This window comes from Electrona antarctica (genome assembly GCF_951216825.1).
Source record: "Electrona antarctica genome assembly, chromosome: 4".
Lineage (NCBI taxonomy): Eukaryota > Metazoa > Chordata > Actinopteri > Myctophiformes > Myctophidae > Electrona > Electrona antarctica.
In genome coordinates this window covers 42,938,919-42,948,926 of record NC_136809.1, presented here as the reverse complement: position 1 = coordinate 42,948,926, position 10,008 = coordinate 42,938,919, and the positions used below count along the sequence as shown (strand labels likewise).

The 10,008-nt window shown below is 44.2% G+C and overlaps 1 protein-coding gene across 1 annotated transcript in view; it reads right to left on the bottom strand.

The window, feature by feature from the left end:
* Positions 1-2,999: 2,999 nt before the first annotated feature.
* Positions 3,000-10,008, bottom strand: part of tenm3 (teneurin transmembrane protein 3) — a 411,418-nt gene continuing 404,409 nt past the window's right edge. Inside the window, exons 52-54 of the mRNA XM_079498542.1 lie at positions 8,876-9,006; positions 6,665-6,889; positions 3,000-6,492 (exon numbers count right to left, since the gene is read on the bottom strand). Of these exons, the coding sequence (XP_079354668.1) occupies positions 5,962-6,492; positions 6,665-6,889; positions 8,876-9,006 (887 nt within the window). The 3' untranslated portion in view covers positions 3,000-5,961. The remainder of the gene's footprint in view (positions 6,493-6,664; positions 6,890-8,875; positions 9,007-10,008) is intronic.

The window sequence follows — 10,008 nt, the reverse complement described above, 5'->3', positions numbered from 1 at the left end:
AGTGTTTCTACATTGCAGTAGTGATACTTTTACTGGGCGGTATGGTGGCTCAGGGGTAGAGTGGCTGGATGGCAACCTCAAACCCGGGCTCCCCCAGAGTTAGTGTCGAAGTGTCCTTGAGCAAGACACTGAACACCTAATTGCTCCTGATGTGCTGGTTGGTGCCTTGCATGGTTTCCGTCGCCATCAGTGTATGAATGTATGTGTGAATGGGTGAATGTAATACACAATCTATGTAAAGCGCCTTGGATAAAGGTGCTATAGAGCACCAAAGTCCTGACGTCACTGTCAGTAGAGGGCGTCAGTCCCCAGGTTCGTGTACTTTTTATTTGCATTGTAATCTCCATAGTGGGATTTTAGATCGCCTCATATAAGAACTGTGTTTGAAAAATAAACCGATCACCCCAGCCTTTTCACTCATATGGATATGAAGCATCGACTGAAGGTGGAAATGTACAAATATACCCAAAGAGTAACAAAATACTCTTTGGGTAAACGAGCCAAACAACCCAGAGACTACATTTCCGGGTAGGCGGGTGGCTGCATCTGCCCGTCGCACAACAGAAACTGGATGTTAATTACGTTTATTTTTATTTTTATTGTATTGTATTGTATTGATATTTAATGATTATGTGTTTACTAACCTATACATTATATATCAATTATCCATGAATGTCTAGTCATTGTAAACAGCAGTTACCTAATCTGAAAAGGAACCATGAAGCAAACCTCTTAACAATAAGAGAGGGGGCAAACTGCCATGAATAACTGAAGTCAACAACAGAACCACTATTTCCTCCAAACTGCATAGATGGAGAGATAGCACCTCATGGCTCTCCACTGTCCTTCTCATGGTCAGCCCAGCACTTCCTGGTCTTTCGACCAATAGTAAGGTTCCACAGGAAGGACTGATGCCATAGTGCTCAGCAGCCAATTGAATGTAAGCTGGTTTAAACCGGCCCACAAGGCGGTCCTGTAAGAAACAGAGGTCTTATATACCACTTTGCGTCTTTGAGTGTAGAGAGCAGATTCAAACCAACTAAGATGAGTCCAGCCTCGTACAACACTGTACGATGATCCAACACAGCTCACATTGACCAATGGTATGTAAATTCTATTAATAAGCGATGAATAATGCGTTATCTATGTGTTGTAAACCTGTCTGTAATTGTGACAAATGAATTGTATTCTGTCTCCATCTGTACAGGTTTTTTACCTAAATGAACCACTAAACGAACCACTAACGAACCACTACTAACTACCAACTAAATAAGCTAGTTCATGTGTTTAAATGTAAATGTTTGTTGAACGACAATAAAAACTATAAAAGACACAGAGTTATATTATTTAGACCGTTTGAGTAAAGACATACTCGGTGTGCAGCTGATGACCCTTCCGGAGGGGTATAGTCATGACACGATATGCTATCAACTTAGCAAATAAATCGTAGATAGCTATAAATCTGGACAAACGCAATGTGTTGACAGCTGGGCATGACGTATATTAGCAGCGACATTGCCTTCATATGTAGTTTCAAGGCTTTTGCGGCCACATTAATTCCATTTTCTCCAGAAACTGGCTGTATCAAATATGAATGGAAATCATTAACGACGCACAGCCACTCCCCTGACAGAAAGGCCGGGGTGGTCGGTTTATTTTTCAAACACAGTTCTTATATGAAGCGACCTAAAATCCCCCTATGGAGATTACAATGCAAATTAAAAAATACATGAACCTGGGGACTGACGGCCTCTACTGAAAGTGACGTCAGACTTCGGTGCTCTATATAAATGCACCATTTAGCATTTACCAATACTTAAGTAAAAAAGTTGAGTACTTTTTTTCCACCACTGAATTTGATAACCTCTGGTCAGGAAGTAGGAGACTCCGGTCAGGAGGTAGGAGATTCGATGGAGACTCTTTGAGAGTCCTACCAGACATGCCGGTCATCAAATTATTGTCATAGGGAATTCTACAAAACCAAACAAATCCCCATGAATTCAAGGCTCCATGGGCTGAGTTACCATCATAAAAAAGTCATTTTAGAGGTGAAACTATCCCTTTAATGGGATAACCTTGCTTACCAAGGGGAAGCTGGCATGGAGTCACTCACTGGCACACACACTCATGTCCCTGCTGCTCGCTGTGAGCATCTCCTGCCATGTTTCTGTTTGAAGCTATACCTCCACCTAAATGGGGAATGCAGTTCACATGGAGTTTAAATGCAGTACAAATCCCACGTTGCCTTTGATTAGCATCAAAGACACACAGCATCCAAAGAGTATCCAGTCTGAGTACATGATCTCCTCTTTCCGGAAATAATCATGGTTAATCATAAGATAAAATGTAAAGTGCAATGTCTGTGCGTGAGAGAGAGAGAGAGAGAGAGAGAGAGAGAGAGAGAGAGAGAGAGAGAGAGAGAGAGAGATGTAGGAGAAGGTATAGGTTGCTGTGTACTCTAGATCAGTGGTTTTCAACATATTTGAATAGCACATTTAAAATCCCCATAGACAGACCAGCGGATTTTCCATTTCCCCCACACACCCACACACACACACACACACACACACACACACACACACACACACACACACACACAATACCGAGCACGCCGAATCGAATGGTACAGGTCTCAATTTTTTTCCAACCTTTAGAAAAGTGTCAAGTGTTGAAATATTCCATTTTGCGGGGTAGCAACCAAAACCTATTTTTTTACCATTTGAGGTGTGGAGAATCCATTGTTGCTATTCCTGAGAGGCTACGCCCCGCCAAAATGAAATGGCCCTAAGTATTGAAGCCATTTTAGATAATCCATCCTACTCCTGCCGCCCACAACTCCCTGTGGACTGCTGCCTACCCAGCCCGTAAGAGTAGACCTACGTGAAGTAGGGTTTTATTTCTGCTGTGGCAGGAACACTCTTCCATAGGGACAGAAGAGAAAGAGATTAGAATGACCCTAGAAGGCAGATCGTGCACCAAAATGATTAGACACGTTTTCCAATATTTTTAAGATTTTATTCTTTACCGTAGAAACACTGTACATAAATTACTTTCTCTGAGACTAATATCGATGTACGGATAAGTGGAATTCTCAACCTTCAAAAATAAAAATAACAAAGTAAAAACGAACAGTAAATCCATTTAACATTGTCAACTCATCTCAACAATTGTCTTTGAACAAAAGAAAGATTGGTAGGATATGATTTGTACTCTTTCCATAAAGATTCATTTTTTCCATTCTAAACGATAAAACGTTTCCTTCACTCCAGACTTTTTTTACACGCACGCACGCACGCACGCACGCACGCACGCACGCACGCACGCACGCACGCACGCACGCACGCACGCATACACACAGAGACAAACGAAAACTCCCTTAAAAAAGCAGAGACCCTTCACAATCAATGAGAAAACTTCCACATCGATGTTTGATCTATTAACTTGTTACTCGTTAGTCACAGGAGGCGCCGTCCCTTTAAGAGAAACGAGCAAAAAAGACGAGGAGAAGCAACGATAGGTTACTACTCACAGCAGCTCCGCCCCCTCACCACAAAGCTCTGTTACCATGACAACATGTTTCTATGGCAAGCAAGACTACTACCTTTTTACCGATTTTTTTCACTTTTTTTTCTCTTTTTTTTAAGCACAAGATCTATGTGTTATGAGCTGGAGTCACAAGATTTTTTGCAGGAGAGACTCTCATGCCGGGGTCAGACCACGCAGCGTTTTGGAAACGTCTCAAAACCATGACTCGTCGTGCAGCAGCAGTACACGCTAAAACGTTTCGACAGTGACATCTACGCAAACCGCCCCCCGTCCCTCCCTCTCGGTCCAAAGCGCAGAGGGAACGAGCGGAAGGGGAGGGAACACGGTTGAAGCGCCTTTAGTTTTGGAGAGTACAGAACGACATCCATCGATATGTGTGGCCATAGAAGTCTACAAACCTACAGCTTGGTTAGATCGGGTCCACAGAAAGACAAATGTGACCCATTAGACAGTCCGTATGCGGAAACACCATACCCATCTAAATGCTAGAGAACATGAGCTGTCCGGAGAGCCGGTCGGTTGGAACTGTATTCTACGTTCCACTGCAAGGTGGCGCTAAGACCCTTATGGTATAAACCGTAGCGACCGAAGGCATTACAAAAATTCTTGACAATTCCGTTGCCACGTTATCGTGGCCGCCATGTTACCGCGGCTAACCCGCGCGTCGGCACATCGGCTATCTTTCGCCCACATCTCCCCTCGTACAGCCGACCGCTGTCCTCGACGTCCGTGGTCTGCGTACGACGCCGCCGCAGCGAACCTCTGTGGTTTAGCGCTTTTTCGACATCCTGGTTCTGTCCTGATCGAGCCCCGGCATCAGACTGACACAGTTCTACGGGACCAGCAAGCCAACTTGGTCCAAGGAGAAGAATTAAGTTTAATAAAAATAAAATAAAAACAGGTCCCCATGTGTCCCATATAACCCACCCAACCTCCCAATCCCCCACGCCCCTCCCCCCATGGTCGACCCCAGTTCTGTGTTGCTGTTGTTGTCGTTGCTGTTGATGTCGTTATTGTTGTTGAGGAAAACCTTGATTGTACTGTCATTGCTGTCGAGACCTGAATAGTTTATAAACCTTATAAAAACAAAAGCAAAAAAAACAAAAAAAACACACACAGGGGAGAGTAGTTTCGTCTTCAGAACTGACCAAATTGATTATAGACATCAGCAATGTTGTCAGAAAGAAGATAGGACGAACAAACAAAAAAATAAAATAAATTTTTAAAATAATAGACAATCAACCACCCAGGAAAAAAGTGAAATTCTTTTGTTCAGTCCATTGTCCATTCTGGTGCTGTTGTTGTAGTAGTAGTAATAGAAGAAGTAGTAGTAGTAGTAATAGTAGTAGTTGTAGTGGTATAGGTAAATCGTTTGTAAACACTTTTTTCCTTATTTTATATCCCCTCTTTTGACCGAAGCAATTCCAGGGGAGTTTATATATAAAAACCAAAAAATGCATAACAGAAAAAAAACATTCTTTTTTTATTTTTATTTTATTTTATATTACAAACTGATGAGTCTTTTTTTGTATTCCACTTGTGTCTGTATCTCTTGGATAGAGTCCACAACGGTTCCGTTTTGAACAGTTCCATTGAAAAGTCTTTTAGTTTTCGAGAATACAGAACGACATCCATCCATATAATGGCCTTAGAGGTCTAAAAACCTGGAGTGCGGTCAGAAAGACGAAGGTGTCTCGGACCCGGGCACAGTCAGTCTGTAAGCAGGAACACCGTACCGATCTAAATGCTAGAGCCATAAGCTGGCCGGAGAGAGAGTCGGTCGGTTGGTCGGTTGGTCGGTCTGTCGGTAAAAGCATTCTACGTTTAACTGCACGGTGGTGCTAGACGCAGCGCTACGCTAAACCCCGACCAACCGGACACAAAGGCTGGCCAAGGGCTGAGGGGAACGAGAAGGAAGGAAGAAAGAAAGAAAGAAAGAAAGAAAGAAAGAAAGAAAGAAAGAAAGAAAGAAAGAGAGAAAGAAAGAAAGAAAGAAAGAACGAGGGGGAAAGGTAATATCTTGCAGACAAACTGCATAACGTTCACAACGTTAAGCAAAACTGTGGACGGTGTCTTGATAATGATTGTTACACCACTGACGAACCAGGAAATCCTACCATATCACCCATGGAAAAAACAAAAAAATAGAGAAGATGAAAAAAACAAAAACAAAAAACGGGCCGTTTAGAGTCTCAAGACAGTCCAGTCTCTTTGGCAGCCATTTCAGGGTTCATCACATTAAAAACTTTTTGTCAGCCATCATTTTAGTGTCTCCCGGTCGAGTCTTTTCCGGTGGCCAATACGCGCGTCACATTCTAAAACTGGAACTTTTGGCCGCCACTTTTTTTATAAAGATTCTGAGAGAGTCGTTGGTTTCGGGATGGAGATTTACTTCCGCACGCTCCAACGGCGTTGTTACCTCCTCCCGATCTCGCTCTGCCGTAGGAACTGGATATTGTTGGCGCTGTCGGCCAGCTCGGGGTACTGCTCTATGGAGAGCACGTAGTAGCCGTCGTAGCCAAGCACCTTGCCGCTGCTCAGCAGCTGCCGCTTCTCGCCCTCCGTCCAGAGCCGCGCGCCCTCCTCGCCGTCGCGCACGCGCTGTTGCTCGCGCTGCCACGCGCTCGCCAGCGCCCGCTGCCGCGCCTGCTCCAGGACGCGCGCCTTCTCCTCGTCCAGCGTCATGCCGTAGCGCACGTGCAGCGACAGCGCACCGTACTGCAGCTCCACGTCGGCGAAGCGCCGCGTGCGGCCGTTCACCACGGCGGTGGACTGCGACACGGTGACGTTGACGCCGTTCTCCAGCGCCTTGCGGCCCGAGGTGAGGCGCAGCGCGCTCAGGTCGTTCTCCGGCAGGCTGGTCTTGATGAAGTAGTGCGTGTCGCGGCCCTCCACCGTGAAGTGGAGGTCCTCCAGGTAGAAGGCGTTGTTGAGGACGGCCGCCACCTTGAAACACAAGTACTCACATTACTATTACTCTGATTACTGATTGATTGATTGATTGATTGATTGATTGATTGATTTTATTTTCTTCTGAAGTTTGACACTTTATTTAACTTTATGTATGTAAAACATATTTTTTCCACCACTGCATTGAATCGCAGTTACTTTGACTGACCTTGATGCAGTCCTCGTTGGCGATGTTGAGTGCGTTGGTGACCACGCGGCCCTGCGTCACGGCGAGCATGACGCCCCGGCCAATGAGCGACTTGACACTGGCGAACCAGAGCCAGGGCTTGGTGCGATCGGCGTGCCGCCGGCTCAGCTGGATCTCTGGCATGCGCTCAAAGGACAGGAAGGCCTGCGACTGGCGGGTCACTTCCTGCTGGACGCCCGAGATAGACTGGGGGAGAGAGAGAGAGAGAGGGAGAGAGAGAGAGAGAGAGAGAACCAGTCAGACAAAGGGTATTGTGTGTGTGTGTGTGTGTGTGTGTGTGTGTGTGTGTGTGTGTGTGTGTGTGTGTGTGTGTGTGTGTGTGTGTGTGTGTGTGTGTGTGTGTGTGTGTGTGTGTGTGTGTGTGTGTGTGTGTGTGTGTGTGTGTGTGTGTGTGTGTGTGTGTGTGGCTTCCCACAACAGCATGCTGTTAGCACCTCACCTCCAGGGTTTCGGTGTTGACAGAACACAGCAAAATGCTAAGTGTTAATTTGAAATCCCAGAATCCCTCACTTAACAGTCAGGATTACAACCGTACAGTATGTGAACTGCTGTAACCCAGAGAGAGAGAGAGAGAGAGAGAGAGACTGAAGTGATAATTGGTTTGTCTGAATTAACTGTTGTCTCCTCTCCTCATTTTTCTCACTCCATTGAGCTCTCTCTCTCTCTCTCTCTCTCTCTCTCTCTCTCTCTCTCTCTCTCTCTCTCTCTCTCTCTCTCTCTCTCTCTCTCTCTCTCTCGCACGCTCCGTTCTCTATTCTCTCTCTCAATTTCATGCATGTTTGTTTCCCTCCTCAGTTGTTTTTCTTTATTTTTTTCCCCCATTTTTCCCTTTTCTTTTCTTTCTCATAGATTTTATTTTAGCTCCATGTTTCATACAGTGGTTCTCATTTTTTCATGTCAAAACCATCAATCAAGGAATAGTATTTGGCCAGTACATTACCACATATTTTAGAGTTAGTTCTTTAGACAACAATAGCACATCAAAAAGCTCACAAAACATTGCATCATGCCATGTTGTGAGCTTGTAGATCAGCTATTTTCAAATAGCCTATGTATAGAGTTAAAGTGGTTAAACTGAATGCTATATTAACTAAAGGGACCCACTTTGAGACCCACTGATCTAAAGTATGTCTTTCGCATTAAAGTATGTATTTAGCACTTGAGTGAACACTTTAGCACTGTTTGGCTGAGCGGAGACGTGTGTAGAATTGATTTAAAAAGAAAAAAAAGAGTCACACCACATTATGTGAATACATTAATGCGTTTATAGATTAATACTCTATTAGTGCATGGAAATGCTTATGATAATCTGCATATAAGCTTTTAATCTGGCAACGAAGAAGGGACATGGAATATTCCGATACAGCATTTAAATATAGTATCATGTTCAGTGTTGCGGTCTGGTGGTGTTTTGAAACACCTACTCCTACTGCCTTGCATTACTCATTTGTTTGCTGGTGGGCATATACTGCAGCAGAAACAAGATCATGGTAAAATGTGATATTAAATGTGCATACTGTGTACACTTAATACTCTGTCGGGTGGAAACCTCATTATGTCCAAAACGGCTGCTTTTCAGGATTCAAATTCAAAAGCTTCACACGTAGCAGATCTACAAGCTCGAAATGTGTCACTTCGCATCGCGTTTCAAGCTTGTAGATCTGCTACTTTTGATGCTTTTGTGTGGCGCTGTAGTGTGATCAAATAGGGCATTCAAAAAAAGAAAAGTTAGAATATGGGGATAAAAGGTTTCTGCCCGACAGCGACGATATGTATAGTTGGGTGCCACCGATATTGTCCCTTATCATTTGACCCATTTAGGCCTGACCTCAACATTTTTAAAAATCCTTCTAAATCCTCCAGTTTTCTGAAATAAATATTTTCACGATTTTTCAAAAATAGCAGACCTACAAGCTCGTAGCGCGCCACTCGGTGGCGCGCTATGAGCTTGTAGATCTGCTATTTTTCAATAGCTAAATTATAACATAATGTTTAAAACACCAAACTGTCCTTTTGCGCAGATCACGCAAACCTCAGCAAAAAGAAAAGGACAATATCGATGGCCTCCAACTGTATGTGTGCCATGTTGCAATGATAGGGAACGGGTGACAGAGGGACAGGAGGACAAAGGGACAAACGCGGGACAGAGGGGCAGAGGACAGGGCTACGTACCGGCAGGTCGTCCCACACCTGGCTCTTCTTCATCTCCAGGGAGGGCTCATTCAGGTCAAACTTGGGGATAGGGAACCCTGGGATGGCGTTGTGGAGGTGGAAGCCAAACGTCACCAGCCAGATGTTGATGTCTAGAGACAGACAGACAGACAGACAGACAGACCAGATCAGACAGACAAGACAGTTGGTTGTAAATAATAACTCCCATATCATATCAATAACTTTCCTCATCCACTTTAATCTAAAGTTCTGCTTGTCATTCTGAACCATGTTATATGTTTGGGTAGCTGTGTCGATAGAGCCGATCGCATTTGAATAACACGTTTCTGGGTTCGATCCCAGGCACAAGAATGTTGTGTAAACATTCTGTAACACAGCGCATGTGTGTGTATATGTATGCATGGGTGGATGGGTGTAGTATGCATTGCTTAATTTGTTTTGCCCCTCGGTCAAGTTATCGAGCTTGTGTCAAATTTATAGACATGTTATATATATATGATACATGATATAGATATGTTGTAGGGAACTAAAAAAACACATTCTGTAGCACAGTGGTTCACACATGAATGCAATTGGTCCCCATTTGAAACCATATTGTGTGCCACAGACAAGAATTGTGTCACATTTTTTCCAAGATTTATTGGGAAAGGATCAGATCTACAGACTCACAATTGGTCGGCTATTGCTACAGTATATTAATTAAACCAATTCCCGCCAGCATTAATTAATCCCTCGATAGCGTATTGCCAATGTTTTATCGTGCGTAACACTTACTTTGAAGAGCCAAATATCCGTAATCGCATGTTACAATGACAATGATGTGTGTGGTGTCTTGACCGGTTGTTGTTGTCTCGGTCGGTGATGTAAAATCCCGACCGCGAGTATCACAGCGCCTGCTACAGGCTGTTGAAAAACCTTGTCTTCCCCAGAAACGGCCCCTCAATGTCGTTTCTGAGATAGAGGGCTTTGAATGCAGCCTATACAATGCAAGTGGATGCGCGCGCATCTTCAAAATGGCCGCGGCCACTGTCCCACTTGGACTGTTGCGCTAACGAACGGTAGCTAACGATACGATCGGATAAAAACATGGATTAAAGAATATAAACCCTGGAAAACGGAGGTTCCGGGTTTGG